General features: G+C 40.7%; 1 protein-coding gene across 13 annotated transcripts in view; it reads left to right on the plus strand.

Annotated features, from left to right (window-relative positions):
* Positions 1-22,116, plus strand: part of RNF220 (ring finger protein 220) — a 345,317-nt gene that overhangs the window by 264,386 nt on the left and 58,815 nt on the right. For 11 of the 13 annotated variants that reach the window (XR_013839873.1, XM_079980326.1, XM_079980329.1 and 8 more), the window contains 2 exons: positions 13,937-14,058; positions 15,417-15,549. Coding sequence is in view for 12 of the 13 variants with exons in the window: in XM_079980326.1 (XP_079836452.1) it covers positions 13,937-14,058; positions 15,417-15,549 (255 nt within the window). In the remaining variant the exon portion in view is untranslated. The remainder of the gene's footprint in view (positions 1-13,936; positions 14,059-15,416; positions 15,550-22,116) is intronic. The other 2 variants (XM_079980325.1, XM_079980328.1) reach the window with 1 other exon arrangement.

Here is a 22,116-nt window from a genome sequence, read left to right on the forward strand (position 1 = left end):
CCTCCCATTCATCTAGTCTAAGGAACTACCCACTAACAATGCCCCTGCCTTATCTGGATTGAGGTTCAGTTTATTGGCTCTCACCCAGTCCATTACCGAGGCAAGACAACAGGCCAGCACATCCACTGCCACACCTGCAGATATAAAGGAGCAGCAGAGCTGTAAGTCATCATCAGATTGCTGATGTTGTACATCAAAACTCTGGATAACCCCCGTCAGCAGTTTCATGCAGATGTTAAAAAGCATAGGGGATAAAATTGAACCCTGAGGAACCCCACACTGAGGGCTCCACATTGCTAAAGAGCACTTCCTAAGCATCACCCTCTGAAAACAACCATCCAAGTAGGACCAGAACCACCGCAAATTGGTGCCACCCACCCCTATCTCGGACAGCTGCTCTAAAAGGATACTCTGTGTGATGGTATCGAAAGAAGCTGAGAGATCAAGGAGAATTAACAGGAACACATTTCCCCTGCTTTTCTCCTGACAGAGATCATTCAGTGTGACCATAGCAGTTTCTGTGCCAAAACTGGACCTAACCATCATTTGAAATGGATCTAGAAAATCAGGTGAATAGGAGGCTTTGCCTGTACTGGATATTGCATAAGATAAAACTTACTTTTATGTTTCTTTTGTTTGTTTCTACTCTCTATTCCATGACTTAGTCAAAGGCCTTAGAAGGTTCTTTATGAGAAGCCATGTTAGAAGAGTGCTAGTTTTTTTGGTGAGTTTTTTAAAAAAGTGGGATGCAAATCTACGCAGATCACAATAGCTGACTCTCTTCATTTTCCTGTGCCTCAAATAATTTAGCAAATAGTGATAGCTGCAAAAGGTGCACCACCTCTTTATTAGCAGAATTAGAGGTGTTGGAAAGATATGTCTTTGAAAAATCTTTGACCTTGATATTGCTTCCCACTTAGAGTAGTTGTATGTAAAGATGGCGGTGGTAAATTACACATATCAAGGGGTGCAACAGCAGATCTTTAAGGATGGGCAGCTTCACATGAGACAGTCCTTCATGTAGCTTGGTTTCAAGCCATTTAGAGTTTTATAGGTAACAACCAGCACTTTGAATTATGTTCTGAAATGGATTGGAAATGAATGTTGCTGATGGAATAAAAGGTTCACATGATCCCATCACTTTGAAGTGATGAAGAACCAATGTGATCATTCCTCAAATACAATCATGCACATTCTACCAAACATAGGACCTTCATTTTTACTTCATGAAAATAAACTCTAGTTTGCCCAGTAACTCTCAAACCTTGCTTCAAGCTGTCAGTCATGAACATTTCAGTTTGTTTATGTGTTTGACTTGGACCAATCCCACCTGTTCTGAAGCAGAACAGAACAATGCTGGAAAGAAAAAAAAGACAATTTTGTCCAGTGCTCAGATCCCTATATTCCCATAATTATTCACATAAATTGTCATGGCTATTTGTCACTAAAAAAAAAATTCTTATAGACTCTTAAAAAACAACAACCTCTAGAGTTAAAAAGAAAAGAAAGAATGGAAGAAAGCATGCAAAATGTATATAATGTGAGAGAAAAATGCAAGGCCTAGTTATAAGAATGCCCAAATAATGTAAATATCACTCTATTAATTAGTTGTAAAGTAACATGTTTTAGTGGTCACATTTGCACCAAGTTTTAGAAAATATATGAAGAACTATTAATGAAGAAAAAGATACTAAAATTAAATATTTGGCATTTTTAAATGATTAAATTAAAAAATTGGCATTTTAAATCATTTAAATCAATTCACTCTGACTAAAGTAGGTCTTAATATCCAGAAATCCTAATGCATCTCACAACAAACTGTTCAGGTACCTTGTTAGACCTCGTATCAGCACTGTACTTGGGACATGCATGCAGTCTTGTCCAGCACAAGAAACTGAAATGGAGAGGACTTGAACCAGTAATGATTGGCAAGCGGTCAGGACTGAGTTAGGAATCTGCCGGCATTGCATCTTTAGCAGCAGCAGGCTGATGGAATCTACTCTACAAGCTTCAGGATGAATAAATGGATAGACGAAACAAGTTAGGGGGTTAGAAGTGATATTGACTGGGCCTCTTTAGCACAACTGGGTGCCTAGGATAGATGGGGTGCAGAGTTCAAGCTTGGGTTTTTGTGCATAAATGGCAGACAAAACATAGATCAAGCATATACAAGGTAGGTATGTAAGAGAACTCAGTATGAATTCCATGCTTCCACCCAGCAACAGCTCAGCTTCAGAAGAGTTCCAGGGATCTGCTGCACAGTACACATGGAGGCATGGCAAGATAAAGGCAGGGGATTTGTGAGAAAATGAAGCAGAATAAGAAAAGACTTCAGAAAAGGAGGAGTGCTCTCATGCCCAGTAAGAATCATGAGAAGCCTACTTGTTTCCTAGAAAGACCTGTCAATCAGGAGCATAACAAATGATAAACTCCCTTAATAGAGCAAGAAAACAAGAGCCTGATAAACATGTCAGTAACATAAAACATGTCAGTAACATAAAAGATAGAACTAAGCATTAGTTCTTCTATCTATGAGAGCCAGTGTGCTATAGTGTTTAAGAGTGGTGGACTCGTCACACTTCCGGAGGCGGCGCGAAACGGCAATGGCGGTCCTCTTCGCGCTGTGAAGAGGGGCTCCGCAGGAAAGGGTCGTCCGCTACGGCAAAGCGGAGACCCATTAAGAAAAACCACAGGCAGAGTGAGCCTGTGGCCGTGGGACTCGACGGGCACCAGAAGCCCCCCCAGAAACGAAGAAGGAACCCCGTAAGGGGCTCCAGAGCGTGGAAGGGGGAGCGGTGCTGTGAGTTCATCGCTCTTTCTGCGGAAGTGAAGCCGCGCGGCTGCTGCCGATGAGCGCCGACCTTTTTTCCTGGAACATCAGATTCTAAACTACAAACCCGTGAGTAGGGGATTTAAAAAAAAAAAATTTGGGACTAAAGTGATTGAAATTTGGCTAAAAGCGGGAGACGTAACCAGGAAGTCCGTCTCCTTACCGTGCTTAAAGGATTAAAGTAAAGACTTTGACAAGCTGGAAGCATTCAAAAAAGGCTGTAAAAAGTGTGGAATTTCGTGCAACAATTGAACTTTGTTTTTAATACTAACAATTTGAAAAGAGACAATCTTGCTTTAATTTTGTTGGCTTGTGATTGGACCTCTCCTTTCCTTTGTGGATTTACAAATAACTGAGAAGCCCAAAGTCCCGGACTGCCGGGGCAACAAAGAGCTGTCAAATTGCTGAAAACGTATTGAATTCTGAAAGTGCTACATTTGAGTGTTACAGTTTAGCTACAAATTGGTGAACTGTATCTTGCACACCTTTTAAGACTTTGTTTCAACATTGAGGAAGCTCTACAACCCAAAGGGAATCTGAAGGCTCTCTTTAAATTTGTTTTTAACTGCTGGGATGTTGGTGGAACAGCTCTTTCTTTCTACTGAAGTACAATTGTACTCCCTCTAGAGGACTTTGGATTCACAATCCTTTTGGGAACTGTGTTTTGTTTTGACTTTCTGCTGCCTTGTTGTTTACTTTTTGGAAATGTCTTTCCCACGGGACTGTATATAACTTAACCTTGGCACGTAGTCAGGATTGGAATGAGTGGCACAGGGAAAGCAAGAGCGGCTAAAATGAAAGCTAAACAACTAGTACAAACAACTTTGACTTCTCAGCCACGCAGATCTTCTGTCCCAGCTGTTTTAGTACAAGAAGAGGTAGTTGCGCAAACTGCACCAAAGGATATGGCATCTGGAGAATCTGAAACAGTTTTAAATCAAATTTTGGAACAACTGGCAATTTTGAATAAAAAGGCAGATGAACATTCGTCCAAAATTGACCAAGCAACAGCCACTATTAGCAAACTGACTGATCAAGTTGCTCAACATACACAAGCAATTGGGAATATTCAGGAAGCAACTGTGGAAAACCGTAAATTGGCTGAGGAAGCCAACCAGAAAGCAGAGGCAGCCAACCAGAAAGTTGATGCATTAAAAGTGGAGGTAAAGCCCTTGCACAAACAGATCAAGGAACAGCAGGTCTACCTGGCTATGACGGAACTGAAGAATAGGGAAAATAATCTTAGGTTGAGAGCTATCCCAGAACTTGAACAGGAAGACCTGATTGGCTATCTGACATCAGAAATTACAAAGTTCTGAGGTATAGAAGAAGATAAGGACTTTAAAATTGTAACTGCTTTTAGATTGGGAAGAGTGGTGAGGAAGGACAGATCCAGAGACTGTCTGATCATCTTGAGATCTAAGCAAGAGAGAGATAAAATACTAGGCCTTCATTTTGGGAAATCACTTGTTATTCAAGGCATCAAGGCAGAAATCTACAAAGATATCCCAAAACAACTTTTGGACCTTAGAGATACTTATATAGAATTAACAAGACTACTGAGAAGCAACTCAATTCCCTTTAGGTGGGAGTTCCCTCAAGGACTATCCTTCAACTTCAAAGGAAAGAAAGTTAAAATCAAAACAGCAGAGGATCAACAAAAGTTTTTGAACGACCACGAAGAGGACCTACAGAAAGGAACAACAGGATCTTGGCCACCACCTCCACTTATACCTACACCTGCACCTACACCCTCGGGACCAGAGGACCAAAAGAAAGAGACGCCACCACAGGACTAACAGACTGATCCAGGATGTCTCTGCAGCTTCTTAGTTGGAATATAAATGGCAGAAATTCCCCAGAAAAAAGAAGAAGAATTTGTCATATATTGAAAAAAGAACAATTGGACATTATTTGCTTGCAGGAAACACATGTGACTAGGATTCATAGAAAAGTGTTAATTAATAAAAGACTAGGTCAAGAATTTATTTCATCGGACAAAGTTAAGAAAAGAGGAGTGGTGATTTATGCAAAGGAAAGCCTGTCACCAAAACTCTTATTTAAAGACGAGCAAGGAAGAATTTTGGCAATTGAAATACAGGTTCAAGGAGAAAAGTTTTTAATATTAGGAATTTATGCGCCGAATGAGGGGAAATCAGAATTTTACAGGAAACTGCATGAGACAATTCTGGACTATCTGGACAATACCAACATCATTATGATGGGAGATATGAATGGAGTGGTCTCTACAAATATGGATAAGTCACAAAATCAAAATTTAACAAATGACGGCAGACTACCTAAAACTTGCTTTGAACTAACTGACAATATGGATTTGATTGATATATGGAGGACAAAGAACCCCTTAGGCAGAGAAGGAACTTTCTTTTCTGAAGCCCACCTGTCATGGACAAGAATCGACCAAATATGGATAACTAGAGGACTGGCACCTAAGACTAGAAAAGTGGAAATCTGCCCAAAAACCTGCTCTGACCATAATGCTATGAAAGTGGAAATGAGACTTATTCCAACCGGTTCCTTCAGATGGAAAATGAATGACACCCTATTAAGAGATCAGGAGATTGTCAAGAAGGCCCAAAAAACTTTAAAAGACTATTTTGAAATAAATTTGAATACTACGGTGGAAAAAAGAATAATCTGGGACGCAAGTAAAGCAGTTATGAGAGGGTTTTTGATACAACAGAACACAATAAAGAAAAGACTTTGGAATGAAAAAAAGGATAAGATTATAGACAAGATAAGAGATGGTGAGAAAAAATTGAGATCAAAACCTAAATCACAGGAGGTTCTGAGAGAAATTAAATTTTATCAAGCACAATACGCTAAATTGATAAATCAAGAAGTTGAGTGGAAAATTAAACAAATGAAACAAAGATCATTTGAATCAGCGAATAAGTGTGGGAAACTGCTGGCATGGCAGTTGAAAAAGAGACAAAAATTGAACACGGTTACCAATTTAGAGATTGAAGGGAGGAATATCCAGAAACCAGAGGAAATTAGAAAGTGCTTCCAGAGATACTTCAAACAACTTTATATGCAAGGGCCGCAGGAAGAGACTGAGATAGACCATTTCCTAAAAATTTATGGACTACCAAAATTATCCCAGGAAAACAGAACAATCCTAAATGATAAAATAACGCAACAAGAAATTGAGGGTGCCATTCAGAATATGCAACTAGGCAAATCTCCAGGACCTGATGGTCTTACCTCCAAGTATTACAAGACATTGAAAGATTTTTTGACACAACCACTAATGGAGGTCTGTAATCAGATCATGGAGGGGAAGAAGGCACCAGAATCGTGGACAGAAGCTTTCATCACATTGATACCTAAAGTGGAATCTGAAAAGACTCAACTTAAGAACTACCGTCCCATCTCACTCCTAAATGTGGATTATAAAATCTTTGGGGATATTTTGGCAAGTAGACTTAAAAAAGTGCTAAATGAAGTAATTCATAAAGATCAGGTAGGCTTTCTTCCAGGTAGACATTTGTTTGATAATACCAGGAACATTATAGACATTTTGGAACTTTTGCAAACTAATATTAACACAAAAGCAGTGTTAATTTTTATTGATGCGGAGAAGGCCTTTGACAACATCTCTTGGAGGTTTATGAAGAAAAACTTGGAAGGGATGGGAGTGGGACGGGGGTTTGAAAATGGAATAGAGGCAATTTATTCAGAGCAAAAAGCTAAATTGATAGTTAACAATGTGGTGACAGAAGAGTTTAAAATTGAAAAAGGAACACGACAAGGTTGCCCCTTATCCCCTCTGTTATTTATTTCAGTCCTAGAGGTGCTTTTGAACATGATTAGGGAGGACCGGTTGGTGCAAGGAATACAGGTCGGAGTGAAACAGTATAAATTGAAAGCCTTTGCAGATGACTTGGTAATAACATTACAGGAGCCAGAATCTAGTACGAAAAGAGTTTTGGAACTGATATATGAGTTTAGTCGGGTGGCGGGATTCAAATTGAATAAGCAAAAAACTAAGGTTTTGGTAAAAAATCTGACATCTTTGGAAGCAGAAAGGTTTCAGAATGAGACAGAGTTAAATGTGGTTAAAAAAGTGAAGTACCTAGGGGTTAATTTGACTGCTAAAAATTTGAATTTATTTAAAGATAATTATGAAAAATGTTGGTCAGAAATTAAAAAGGATTTAGAAATTTGGTCAAGATTGAATCTTTCCTTGCTGGGTCGAATTGCAGCTATAAAGATGAATGTATTGCCAAAGATGTTGTTTTTGTTTCAGACTCTACAGATTGTGGACAGAGTGGAATGTTTTGGAAAATGGCAGAAAGATATTTCTAAGTTTATCTGGCAGGGCAAAAAGCCCCGAATAAAATTTAAAATATTGACCGATGCAAAGGAAAGAGGGGGGTTTGCCCTGCCAGATTTAAAGTTATATTATGAAGCTGCAGCTTACTGCTGGATGAAAGATTGGTTACTTCTTGAAAACACTGATGTCCTAGATCTGGAAGGGTTTAACAATGCTTTTGGTTGGCATGCATACTTGTGGTACGACAAGGTAAAGATTCATAAAATGTTCAAAAACCATATTGTCAGAAAAGCAATATTTATTGTTTGGACAAAATATAAAGACTTACTAGAAAGTAAGACCCCGAGATGGTTATCACCAATGGAGGCTAAGGCCCGGAAGAGACTCAATATGGAGGCCGGCTGGCCGAAATATTGGGAATTAATAGAAAAAACTGGAGACAAATGGAGGTTGCAGAGCTTGGAGAAATTAAAGAATAAGGTGCAAGATTGGTTACATTACGCCCAAATTCAAGAGGTTTTTAAATTGGACAAAAAGATAGGATTCCAGGTGGAGAAGTCGAAATTAGAGACAGAACTGTTGGAACCAAAGACTAAGGTATTGTCGAGAATGTATAACTTGCTGCTTAAATGGAATACACAGGATGACACTGTTAAATCAGCCATGATAAAATGGGCTCAGGATATAGGGTATAACATTATGTTTGAGGACTGGGAAAGGTTATGGACCACCGGAATAAAATTCACGGCATGTAATGCTTTGAAGGAGAATATTATGAAAATGATATATAGGTGGTACATGACCCCAGTCAAGCTTGCAAAAATATATCACTTGTCTGATAATAAATGTTGGAAATGTAGAGAGGCTGAGGGGACATTCTTTCACCTCTGGTGGACATGCCCTAAAGTGAAAGCCTTCTGGGAAATGATCTATAATGAACTAAAAAAGGTATTTAAATATACCTTTGTTAAGAAACCGGAGGCCTTCCTCTTGAGCATTGTCGGCCAGAAAGTGTTAAAGAAGGACAGAAGCTTCTTTATGTATGCGACAACAGCAGCAAGAATACTCATTGCAAAGTACTGGAAGACACAAGACTTGCCCACACTGGAAGAGTGGCAGACGCAATTGATAGACTATATGGAACTGGCTGAAATGACTGGCAGAATCCGAGACTTGGGAGAAGAAACAATGGAAGAGGACTGGAAGAAGTTTAAGGACTATTTACAAAAATATTATAAGTTGTATGAATGTTAAGTATTTGCACGATTTAGAAAATACCAGCTCCAGCGAATAGGCTTTGTAAAATAGAAATTTAAGTTATAAGTAAGAAAAGGTCAAAATTTAAGGCAATATTTTGTTTAATTTTAAGGTATGAGCAATTGATAAAAATTACTTTAAATTTAGAAGTATAATATGTGGAAAGTACAAAATAAGGTATGAAATAAGGTAATAATTTGCTGACATTCTGATTATAAATAATGCAGGGTAAGGAGATGCGAGGAAGTCCAGTTAGTTATATAAGAAAAGTTATATTGAATGGTTGGTTATATTTTTTTCTTTTTTCTTCTTTATTTTTTCTTATTTTTTATTTCTTTCTTTCTATATGGTTTCTTGGTGTATTTGCTTTGGTTTTTTGGTGTAGGGATCTTGTATTATGTATTTTAAAATTTAATAAAATATTTATATAAAAAAAAAAGAGTGGTGGACTCGTAATCTGGGGGACCGGGTTCGCGTCTCCGCTCCTCCACATGCAGCTGCTGGGCAACCTTGGGCCAGTCACACTTCTCTGAAGTCTCTCAGCCCCACTCACCTCACAGAGTATTTGTTGTGGGGGAGGAAGGGAAAGGAGAATGTTAGCCACTTTGAGACTCCTTCAGGTAGTGATAAAGCAGGATATCAAATCCAAACTCCTCCTCCTCCTCCTCCTCCTCCTCCTCCTCCTCCTCCTCCTCCTCCTCCTCCTTCATCTGCAGTGCACCTCTCCTCCTCCTCCTCCTCCTCCTCCTCCTCCTTCTTCTTCTTCATCTGCAATACGTCAAGGACCACCTCTCTCCATATGAACTTACTTGGACCCTGAGATCATTTTCTGAGGCCCTTCTTCATGTACCTCCTCCACAAGAGGTCTGAAGGGTGGCAACACGAGAATGAGCCTTTTCTGCAGTGGCTCCCCATTTGTGGAATGCTTTCCTCAGGCTGGCACCTTCATTATACACTTTTAGGAGCCAGGTGAACATGTCCCTCTTTAACCAGGCCTTTGGCTGAGTGACATCTGATGCTCTTTAAAAGTATGTTTTGGAAGTGGGGATTATTGAGGAGTTTGTGTTTTTATTATGTATTTTGTGTCGTTTATGTTGTGATTTTATGTTGTCAACTGCCCTGAGATCTACAGGTATAGGGTGGTATACATTTTATAAATAAATAAATTGGATCAACAAAATAGAGGCTGTCACAGATGAGTGCTCAATGTGGAAGGGCAGGTCTCCCCCTGTATTTTAGGGTCCAGGCATAACAGTGCAGCTGAAGTAACTTTCTGCTGCAACTCAAGGGCCAAAGTCAGTGTAGTCCAGGGTGAGCCACAGCCATAATGAAGAGGGAAATTTGGCAAGATAGATTGCTTGACATTATGGACATGCTGGTGCACTGGCATCATTACTGTAATATAAGTGGCCTCCTTGCATCCTGGGTGAGAACTGGAATAAAGAAGCTTTTTTTAGAAGAGATCCGCACTTAAATGAGGGACATTTAAGTGAAAGTCTTTTTTTATGCTGTTTTATATTCAGATTTTTTTTTTAAAAAAGCCCTGTGACTTAAGGGTAAGGAAAAATCAACCCAGCCCCCCTCTTTGCTCCTGCGACAGGAATACAGGGGAGAAGGATTAGCGAGCTAATTAGAAATGATTGCATCTATCAGCACTAATTAACAATACTGTGGTCTCACTTGTGTGTTCTTTTGAGCTGTTCTCCTTCGGGACAGCTCAGCAGTTGCCCCCCTTCCTCTGGGGCTCCTCCATCCCTCCTACGTTGATTAGAAGTGATAGTTGAGCTCTATAGTAGCAATTGGAAATTCTGTTCAGTGGCTTTCAAACAGCCCCCGTTTTTTCTCTCTCACACTCCAGATCCACCTCTGCCTGTATCAAGCTACTGCAAAAGGTGTTGGAACAGAAACTTTTTGTTAGCTCTTCTTCACTCCATTTACACTTTTGTTCATGCTGCTCTTACTTTGTGAGCAAAGCAATTTTTCTTTGCCCAGTGTCTCATGGGTCTCTAAGGTAGACTGTGTTGCTTAGAGCCCCTAATGCTCTTATTTGCTGGATGTTGTTGAAAAGTTTGCCAGCTGAGGCACAAAAATCCTTTGCATTAGTACTGTGTGTGTCATGATAGCACACAAGCAATGATGGCAGAAAAATCTGCTGACGTATAACCGGTTCAAAAAGATTAAGGATCAGTATAATGACAGGTCTAAAAGTTTTGCAAGGGCACTTAAAATTCAAGTTTAGTTTTTCATTAAGTGGACTTTTAAGTTTATAGAAATGATTATTCATGGACCCTGAGTTTTTATGAAGTGGTTTTCAAGTTCTGTTTCCGTTATTCTCACACCAGACTTATGGAATAAGTTACATTATGTCCATAGGGTTTGCAGTAAAATGTTTTACAAATCATGCCACTGGGAGTCAACAGGGAATGTTGCCCCAGCTGCTCCTTGAGGGCAATGAGAAATATTTCTGAAATCCAGGTGGTTCGAACATACAGATTTAGGACAGATTTGCAAATCATATTCCTTGGGTGAATTAGGATTACCTTCACTTGCCAAAGTGAGAGAGCCCTGTGTGCAGCTTCTTGTGGAAGGGCTCTTGCTTCCACCTTGGAGAAAATGGGAAAGAAAAGTCCAAGAAAGCAACCTCTAACAGAGACCTGCCGAAGATGGAGCTGCAGTCAGGAGATAGTGCCTGAAACTGTTTCCTCTTCCTCGTTTCCCAGAAGTGTGAGAGAAATAGTTAGGTGTGCCCCATCCAGAATGGACTATCTCTCTTCAGAAGGCTGCATCAACTCTTCTCATTCTTGTACTCATTCCCACATGCCAGAAAGGAGCTTTGTTATTCTAAACACAGTGCCTTAGCTGTTTAGACTTGCCCTCTTTTGTCTTCCTTTCCCTGCTGGAGAAGGGGGGACAGAAACTTTGAGTCCTCTTAGCTCCACTTTAAGTATGATGGAGTTGGCTTTTTTGTTTCTTGAGAGAGTGTTTTAGTTCTAAGTATAGGAGGGAGAAAGTGGGCAGGTGCCCGTTAGCACTACACTGTATAAACAGCCTAGTGATAATGGTAGCTGCACCTCTCTGCCCTGTGTTCTTCAGATGGGGAGAGGAGCTCTAGAGTAGTTGGAGTGAGGATAGTGGCGATGGCTCAGGCAAATGGATTGCAGATGGATGTCTGATCATCCTCTGCTGATTAACTAGCCTGTATTGCCAGCCCAAAGTGCTTGAATTTGCTTATATGTTAACTCCAGAGAAAAAGGCCCCAAACAGAAAAAAAATTAATACCTTTATTGAGTCAACATTGGTCTGGTTAAAAGCTTTTGCTGGGTTCCTGTATTGCCTCCTTGGATTATGACTAAAAGCCTACCCTGCTTATGGCATTTGTCTTACTTTCCAGTGCCTCCCTTAATTTAGTTTTTGGGTCCTTTCTTCCCACTTGGTGTGTGCAGCATCTCGTTCTCGCAGTGCAGTTGCAATACATTACAATTTCTGCAGCAAACTGGCAGGCTCATAATGTCAATAATTGTTACTGCATTAAGTGACTTCTCTGTCATGTCATCTCTTGTTACTACACAGAATATCCTTGGGCTCTTATTTTGGTCTCTGTCAGAATTCTGACCTTCCTTATTAAGTTGTTCATTTCCCCTGTCTGTGATTGAAATATCTGATAATATTTGCTTAAAGCCATCTTTCTTAATGATCAATGTTGTTTTAATGCAAATTTTTCAGATGTTTTGTCCACATTTAATGAGGGTTCAAATTAATCAGCAGTTTGGTAAAGGAAAAAGTTCACCAGAGGGGCATGTCTCTTGAGCCTACAATAGAATTTTCTCCCCAAAAAGCAAACTTCAAGCTCCATAATTGGAATTACTTGTATATATTCTGCATTGCTTCTGCTTGTAGTCATTTTGGGATGAGATGTAGGAGATTAGGGATAGAATCTGAAATTGTAGGATTGAGCAAAGAGTACAAATAGGAATAGAGGGACATGGTGCTGTTCTAAGTGAAATCTTCTGAGCACAATTAAGTCCAGTATAGTCCTGCTGTGATTTCTAAATACTTACTGGAAACTGCCTGTGTGTGTTTGGGTCTTTTCTCCATATTTCAAAGCCTGCTTACCTTTTAAGCAGAAGCTCTCTTTCATAATTATAGAAATCATTTTGACAGAAACCCTTCTTTCTGACATCTTCACAGCTGTGCAGATTACTAGGCTCTTGGGGCTTCCCATTCATACTGATTGGTGTCTTTTCTTAGAGCAAGCTTCAGGTAGTCATGTTAGTCTGCAGAAGTGTTTTGTGGCATCTTTTATAGCAGTTTGAAAACTGTTCTCTAGTCAGTATATTGTAAAACACAACTATTGAATAAGTCTGATTAGGAACAACGGAGTCAAAAATAAAATTGATGACTTATCCTAGGGTGGATTCAGGAGGCGAATAGGACCCAACTAGTATCTTCATCCCGACAGTGTGGGTTTTGTATTTGCAGGAGATGCTGAACATGAAAATAGTGGTTCTTAGGCTTTCCCAGGGGAGGAACAGTATTATAAAGATAATGGAATCAGATATGCCCTTTTGAGGGCAAGGCACTTGGTTTGTGTTTAACTTACCGTATTTTTTGCACCATAACACTCACTTTTTTCCTCCTAGAAAGTAAGGGGAAATGTCTGTGCGTGTTATGGAGCGAATGCCTGCGGGTGGCGGGGGGGGGGGGATCTGTTGCAGTCGTGAGCAGAGGATCCATGGTTCCCCTTCCTTCCCTCCTCCGTGGATACAAAGCATGGATCCACATGGATCCTCAGGATTTTTGCATTGGGCTACTCCAATCTTACTGTCAGATCACATGTCTGTGGCCACAGCATGAACCACAAAAATCATATATCCACTATTTTGTTTTAAAATTTTTTTTCTTGTTTTCCTTCTCTAAAAACTACATGCGTGTTATGGTCTGGTGCGTGTTATAGAGCGAAAAATACGGTAATTTCTACTGTGCCGTGAGGATGGTCGCTGTTTTTGTTCACTAGGGGGGCATTTGGTTAAATTCATTAAAGGTTCTGTAACTGCACAAGATGAAACTTGAGCACAGCTCCTCAAGATGAAGCAGGTGGGGTGTGGTGGGGAGGAAACCACTGAGGCTCGGTGGAGGAAAGAGCAAATGTTTGCCTTGAAACCTTGCATCTATATCACACTCACTCTTTGTAGCTTTCAGTTATTCATATTGTTTAATACCTACAAAGCACCTGCAGTTTTAAAGTTCCCTATATATCTTAAATTAAGCTCACAGATTCACAGTCTTAATAGACATAATACAAAAGAAAAAAAGAAGGGAGAAGCAAGTGAGCATTGGAGGAGCAGGTCCTTTATTGGCCAATGGATGGGGCCAGGTTGGTCTCCCCATTGCCAGTGTTCTTTCTGAAAGGCATGAGATGAAGCCTCACAGGGGCTCTAGGCTTCCTGGCTGACATCAGAAACTAGTATGTTCTTCCCTTTGGTTCCTCAGTCACTGGGCAACTATATAACCCATTGTGTTTTTCTTTTCTCTCTGCTTTCCTCGCATAGCTCGGATTGGAAAAATGAAACGGAGGAAGCAAGACGAAGGACAGGTATGTCCCCTCTGCAGCCAACCTCTCTCAGGATCCGAGGAGGAGAGGAGTAGGCATGTCGAACAATGCCTTGCAAAGGTAGAAGCACTGAGGGAACCCTACTGCCTCTCTCTCATTTCTTCCTACCCTCTGCTACTCCTGTGATCTGGGGAGAAACCAAATTTGCAGATTGAAGTCCACATGGCCATGTAGATCTGTACTTGAGTTCTATCTTGAAGTTTGGAGTTCTGTCTTGAAGTCTGGATTTGGCAATCTCATTACTCTAAAGACAGTTTTCCTAACCTTTCAAATGAGAAGGGATAGCAGGTACTATTTTTGACTGTTAACTAGGAGACCGCCTGGCTTACTGCTAGACTTTGGTTATATCAGACAACTGTGGTTTAACCAAAATCCAGCAAAGCTCAGAGATGGACATAGATTGGAGAGAAGATGGTTATTAGTGTGCGGTTGGGGGACTCTGGTAGTACAACTGCACAGTATTAACATTCTGAGCTGATTTCACTTAGGTTCTGGTCTTCCTGCAGGATAGGTGACACTACTCCATCAGCCTATCATTCTGGTCATGGTGGCTTTTATAGCAGCCTCTGATACAGCTGACTGTGGACTTCTGTTTTTCAGTTAACATACATTGCTGGCATAACTGGAGTTGCCTAATGGTGATTTGAACCATATTTTCAGGGTTGGAGTAAAACTGGCGATAAGATGATTAAGCATTGCCCTTGAAATGGAGCATTCATTGAGGTTCTCTCCTATTGGCTGCATTGTTTGGTGTATTTGTGTAGTCCTGCCAGTGCTATATTAATAAATAAATGTATTTTTGTAGCAGCACCTTCATACACTTCAGGCTGTGCTAAAGAGTTATCCGATAGCAACAGCAATCCTGAAACTTGATGTAGAGTGTTACCCTTTTGCTCCTAGAAGAGTTGCAGCTCCAGCTCCACTTTTCTGCCTTATCTAACTTTCTAGTTTTGCCTAGTTCAAATAGTTTCTAAATTTTAGGCATACTTTCCACACAATAGCAAAGCTTATATGTGTGAAAGAACTTCATTCCTTTCATTGCAAGGAAGTATAGTTTTGGTCAGAAACTGAACTGGGAAGTCTTGAATTCAAATTTGGCCATGAATTTAGTTTTTGGCCTTGGGCAATAATGTCACAGCCTCTGTCCCTGTGGTTAAATGGGATACTCACCTCATCCCACCTTGGGGGAGCCAGTAATATAAAGTGAGCACTCAATAAGCAGCAATGAATGTGGATGACATTCTTTTTCCTGCTTCGTTAGCTCTTGCCAGTACCCTGTGTCGACATGTGCTTGCCACTTTGTCCACCATTCAGCTTTCTCTATACAGCATGCATTGACAGGAATACTACCTACTAGCACAGTTTTTAACCCAGGACACTGAATTGATGCTTGGTGCTTCATTCTTTTCACTTAATAGAGGGAAGGCTCATGCATGATGGAGGATGATGCAGTGGACATTGAAAATGAAAATGGTAATCGCTTTGAAGAATATGAATGGTGTGGGCAGAAGAGGATACGTGCCACTACTCTCCTGGAAGGGGGATTCAGAGGTAAGAGGGGCATTTTGGGGATTGCTGAGATGTGCTGCCCACTGAACAGTGCCCAGATCCCCTCCCTATCATCCCAAGAACAAAACAGATTATTAATATTGGAGCTGTTGCCCTCCAAACTGTAGCCCAGACTAAGGGCTCTTTCCCTCAGCAGTTTTTGTTCATGCAAGTATACCCCCAAAAGTTATTCCCGTGACAGACTTAATATCTTCACAATGACAACATGTGGGTGCTGATGACGGTTGAAGCAGCTTGTCATGCATGTGTGACTCTAAAGGAACATGGATATAAATTCATCCAGAGAGTTGGCTTTCATCATAGTAATGATCTGTGGTATTAACATTAACAGAAATTTTATGTTACTCGTCTCCTGCCAGAAAATGCATTCACAAAAAGCAATCATACCTTACAAGATCAAGACAGTAAAGTTGCTTTTGTAAATTTCCCTTTGTAATTCTTAACTGTTAGAGATTTCTTAAGGGAAGTGACTTTGCTGACATGGTCAGGAGGAAAAATGTTTTTTCCCATTCATTGCATCACTTGCCATTGAATGTTTTTTAAACTGTGTAACAGGCCAGGTGCTTGCTTCTCAGTGTAGGTGGGAAGTTGCACTTCTGCCAGCACCAATATTTATTTTCCTATGGCTATGAAAACAGCATAAAATAATAGTAGTTATGAGTAAAACCCTGCTTAAATTAGCCTTTGAGGAGGAGGAGGAAATGTGGCCCAAAGTTGGGAGACAACAGGAGCAGCTACAGGACAATCACTTTCAGCAATATTGTGCATATTTTTAAAAAATGGAAGTGGAGAATGAAATTGTAAAAAGCCCCAGTCTGGAGTGACGAAAGCTGGTTTATCAGCCGCTGGTGATGTATGGAAGTTGACAGCTAAGTCACTTTAGCACATGCATAAAATATTAAAGGGCCGGTTATGCATTTATCACTCCATCTTTTTTAAGGCTGATAAATGAGAATTCAGCAACCTGCCATACACCTCCAGCACTGCAGCCCTCAGGGCTCCCAGACAAACACATCTTATTTTTCCTCCTTCTATTCCTTCCCCTGTGACAGGAAAATCGGCTGCAAAAGAGAGAATGAGTTATGGCAAAATGTGACCTTTGTGAGTTTTATTGGTGAATGTAATTTTAGCTGTGCACCTGACTCCTTTCTTACATTCAGCCTTTTGCTCTGTGTCAGAATTGACTAAACTGTCTGGTGTGAACATTGTGATTCTGTAGAAACAGTGTTCCACCCTTCCTTGACCAGAGAATCTAGTACATTGCCTCATCAAAGTAAAAGTTGGCATCCTCTTGTATTTTCATAGATTGCCCTGGATTCTAATTTAAAATATCCCAAGGAAAATCCCACTGGGAAAGGAAATCGGGCTTAAAAGATGCATGAGTTACTAGGGCTTATAAATGATGCTCTTTCTTTCCTGTTTTCCTTCACACTTTAGTCTATGGATAAATCTGTACAAAAAAATAGATAAATGAGACTTGAGAGGTAAGCAGCACCATGACAGATATTCAGGAGTTCAGCCATATGGGGAAAGTATATTCTTTTAGCTACCAATATATTCAGAATTTTGTCTACTGAATTGCAGTAGACAAATAATTTTTTGTTGTCCCGTGGGTTCCTTGCACCCACAAATTTTATTCATAATTCTCATTCAGCTGATTGACTGTTGCAGGAATGTGTTAACTTTTCAGACCCTGGCTAAGCCTATGGAGTTGGTCTTCCTATGTGCCCCAAGGTCTGGGAGACAGAAGCAGTTAAGTTCCTACGTAACCAGGAATGTTGAGCAGTCTGCACTTTTGTGCACAGTCTTAGCATGGAAAACATAGGCAGCTAATGTAAATTATCCCTGTCTTGTTTTTGAAGTGGAAATATGGACGCTCGTCAGTCATTTTCACTGCTGTTTTGTACCCTTTCCTGAAATACTTTGGATTAGTTTCTCAGCCTTTTTGGTAGGGATTATCATTTTGCTTGTTGGCTTTGTCAATTAAGGAGCAATGGAAGCCATTTAGATATGTGTAAAGAAGCAAAATCTACTCTCCACATATTCCCTGGAGTGTTTTCTTGATCAATCTATTGGCTTGTTTTTACCACATGATGTTTCTAATCTATTGTCTCATTGTGATAGGTTGAGACAGGATTATTTGCATTGGGTTCTGCTGTTGCAGTGTTAGAAGATGATGCTAAAAATGATTGAATAAGGTATTCCATAGTGGATATATTTGAAAAGTGTAATTCCACACTTTATAAAGTGGAATAGTAACTTTTGTAGCCTTTAAGGCCTAATTCACCTTTAACATAAGAGGTCACTTATATTGACCGTGTTTGGATGCAACACTTGGCCATAAAGTGCACATAGGTCCTGCTATCGGAAGGCTTGCCATCTGAAATTTCAGTCATCTGAACACAAAAAATTACACCCAAACCTTGCTGCCCAAGTAGCTCATCCAGTTATCTAAATAGCTGGAGTTTGCTTATTTCCTTGCTTATTTGTGTTTTGCTGGTCAGTGGCAGCCATTTTGATTAGAAACCTGGGACGAACGGAGGAAGGGAAAGAGATTGGGACAAATCAAGGAGCAGGAAAGGTTGTTTTTTGCTAGTTGGCTGCAGCAGTTTGGGGTGGAAACCAGGGAGAGAGGGAGATCAGACAATTCACAGATTTGAAATGTTCCCATAGGAAATAATGGAAATCATCAGCTCATTGTGTGGTTGCTTGCCTAATGAATGATTTCCTGGGGACCCATTGTGTTCAGATAGCAAGACCTGCATGTATAGATATGTGGATTAGTATGTTCATAGATGTGTGTTTGTGCATGCAGTTCAAGCACTCACTGTTGTGGTCTTCTCTTCTCAAAGCTGGGAAACAACTTGCAGAACTGCTGGCTTAGCGTCATGTCCAAACCAGCTCTTTTGGCTTGTTTCTCATTAACAAACCACCACCAGGAACCCAAGGGTAGTTCTTTGTTTCTTGATTATAGTTTATTTGAGATAAAGCAACCAGGAGCACTGGTTCAGGTTTTGGTTCAGCTGCTGAATCAGATGCTTCTTGGTTTGTTTGCGTGCACCTGGAAGGGTGGAATGAAGTGGGAAGTGCTTGATTTGTTTAAATGTGGTTTATGGCCATCATTGCATCCTAACATGACCATTGAGGGAGAGAGACAAAGTGTGGGGATACAAGAGGCCTGATAGAGCTAGATGGGCTGTGAGGACAGAGCTTAGACCTAAGAAACAGGGCACTTGGTAGTACAATCCATACACTTTACCAGTTTCCACTTTCAATAAGGTAAGAAATATGATACAGCTGCTTGTAGTAATCGGTTAGCTTGATATGTTGTCCCCTTGAATTTAGGTTAGTGCAGGCATAGGCAGACTCGGCCCGGCAGATGTTTTGAGACTACAACATCTACAATAACGCTTGAGGAAGAGCTGAAACAGAACTACACCCCACCCCACCCCGGTTATTTGGAAGGAGGCATGTTAGAACGGTGAATCATGCAGAGGTACAGCAACACCCTCTATGTGGGTGATACTTTAGGGCAGCATTTCCCAACCTGGTGGTCATCAGATATTTTTGGACTACAACTTGCATTAGACTAGTGGCTACCAACTTTTTTTGACCACTAGGTGTATTTTAATTTTTGAGTGGGTTTGTAGGTTATTCACAGAACAGCATGTCACCACGACATAGAGGAAGTAAAGGTGGAATCCAACATAGTACTAAGTCTCTCATTCATTCAATCAAGACAAGACTTTCTCCTTGCACAAAAGAACCTTCTCCCCCTGAATACACCCTAAATTTATTCTATGGGTTCCCCCCACCCTCTGGAGCAGATTTAGGAAAGAGGGGAATATCCCATTGCACAAGTTGAAATCCTTGCATTGATAGGGCATGGTAGTTGAAAACCACCCTAAGTGTTCATTTTGTTTGACAATCTAAATATTTACAGGTTGGACAATAGTAAGTATACATGATACTTTTGTGACATTTGTAATACTTGACCTAAAAACCACATTTCTCTATTATTACTTTTTTACATAGAAGAGTACACTTAATTCAGTCCCTCAATAAAGGTTATGAATTCAGTGTTAAGAGAATATAAAATTTAAGATGTAATTTTAAACTGTTTTTAAGGGGCACACTGTGCCTGATATTTAAAAAACTATTATTTAAATAATAACATTTGACATGAAAAATAGTGGGGCATTGGTTGGTTCAACTAGTGCTTTACCAGCAGTTTTGATTTCTGGATGCTGAAACTTGGGAGTGTTAGGCATAGTACAGCAGCAAACTGTGCCCAGGTTGGAGAATTCAGACTTACCTCACAACATTGTAAAGTTTTGTTGGAGACTCCCCAATCAGTGGGGCCTGAATTTATATCTACTGAACTTTATGAAGAATTGTTCCTGTGTTCTAAGTCTAATGCTCCATCCTGCATCCTACTTGCTGAAATGCGGGAGGCATTGGGTTTCTTCTCACTTTTTTCCCTTTTAAATTCCCTGCATTTGTAGCAATTCCTCACTTGTTCTAAAGAACAGCTACTCATTTACTCTAGCTGTTTACATTGCAAGATTATTCCTTTAAAGAATTGCAGAGAGAAGTTGGGGGGGAAGTGGAATGCCTTTTTTTCTTTGAAAGCTTAGCAGTTTTGTCTGTGCGTCTGTTATTTGTGTGTGGGAGGGAGGAAGAGCGGGTGAGAAAAAAGTGCTTTATCCGAAAAGAATCATATTGGCTTTGTGCTGATAGAGGCTGCTGTCATCTCTTAAACGGCTTAGCCCAGTCAAAAGGCTAGCGGACTTAAAACAGTGTCTTACACGAGGATCGATGGAGAAAACACAGCAGTGGTAACTGTGAGGAAAAAAGGGTGAATGCAAGAGAGATAACAGTAATGATTGCATGGAGGGGAGCTGGAGGCAGGCTTGCTCTTTGTAGGAACCTTGCTTCAAAGGAGTCTGAGCTGCCTGGTCCCCAGGATGTTGCTGCCTCTGTGTATCTAGGAAGAGAGCCCAAGCCCCCTCCCCCTTTGCTGGAGCAAATGGGCTAAGTAGATTAAAGCATGATAGGTTATCTCTTCCCTCTATGTTGTATCACTTTTAGGAGATTTTTTGGTCAATCAGCATATTGTGTCATTCCTTTAGCCAAAGGAGGTGAGTTGGTGTTGGGAAGGGGGGTAAGAGTCTAAACTGCACAGTGAGGGAGCCATTGGGAAAGGGGGAGTTGGGCGGAGGGGGGGTGAAACGGTATGTCAGTTTATCGATCGCACCTCAGCCAGGAGAGCTGCAGGCACAGCTATGCGGGCACGAGCAGCAGCACTCCTAATGTGATTGAAAGGCAGTTAAAATGGCGGTGACCTTTTCAGGGGGAATTAGATTGCCTGCCAAGAGTGGTTAGAGGGAGTGATAACGCCAGCTTGAGGAAGCTGTCCAGGCAACTTCAAAGAGAGAGAGACAGAGACAGGAAAAGCAAGTGAGCGCAAGTCCCATTTAAACTCTGAGCTGTACTGTCTGATAGAGCCAAGATTGCTGTCCTCTCTAGATATGAAGGGTTTGAAGAATGTAGTCAAGTTGCCTCTCCTTGCCCTTCCTGCACTGCACCACCTTGTCAAGGAAAGCAACAACTGGCCAGCTGTCTATTCACCTGACACTCTTGGGGATTTCAGTTGCCTTGAAAATAATACACAGAGGCAAAGCCCTAATGACTGAAAGACAGTATGCAAGGCTTCCTAGAAGAGTGATTACTAGAAACCTTCCTATGAGGAACTGTGTGGTATGTTCTGAATTTGGAAGGTCTTTCACTTACAAGCAATTCAAAGGTGCTGGTGTTCCTACTAAATGAGAAACCCCATTGTTCTTGGTGTTCCAGGTTTCTTTGTCAAAAGATTACTAACCAGCTGGGTGGCTCCTAAATTGAGCCTTCATGGCCAGAGGCAGGATCCTTTGGAGTACCAGATACTGGGGCCAACAATGTAGGGAGGTCATATCTTGCCGTTCAGCTTCATGGGGGCATCTGGCTGGCCTCTGTGGGAAGCAGGATACTGGACAAACCCGTGACCTTATCTAGTAGACCTTTTCTTAATTTGGAGATTGAAGGACTGGCTCAGGAGCCTAACTTCTGTGCCAGAGCAAAGTATTTAATAGATGGTATTGTCACCTACACTTGTTATGACTATTTGAAGAGTCAGATGAATTGCTTGGCATTTCCTGCAGATGGCTGTCATCCCACTCTTGGCTTACAGCCTGTTTCTCCCTTTAACTTCAAATGCTTTTTGCTCTGAGCACTGATGTCACAGCATACTTTTTGCAAAATAAACTGCAGAAGTGGCACCACAACCAACAACAATAGTGATTGTACTTTTATGTGTGTAGAATCCAGAAGCATGTGAAGTAGGTATCTAGGAGTGGCACATGTCTGTTAGTACAATAGGGGAAATACAATTATGATACGTAATAGTTTTATAATATGAACATTCATGGAAACCCTGCACTTGACATATGGAAATGCATAGTCTCATCTCACTCAAGCTGTTTTGTTTTCTAATCATTTTGAAATAATCTG

Source organism: Podarcis cretensis (assembly GCF_951804945.1).
Source record: "Podarcis cretensis genome assembly, chromosome: 6".
Classification (NCBI taxonomy): domain Eukaryota; kingdom Metazoa; phylum Chordata; class Lepidosauria; order Squamata; family Lacertidae; genus Podarcis; species Podarcis cretensis.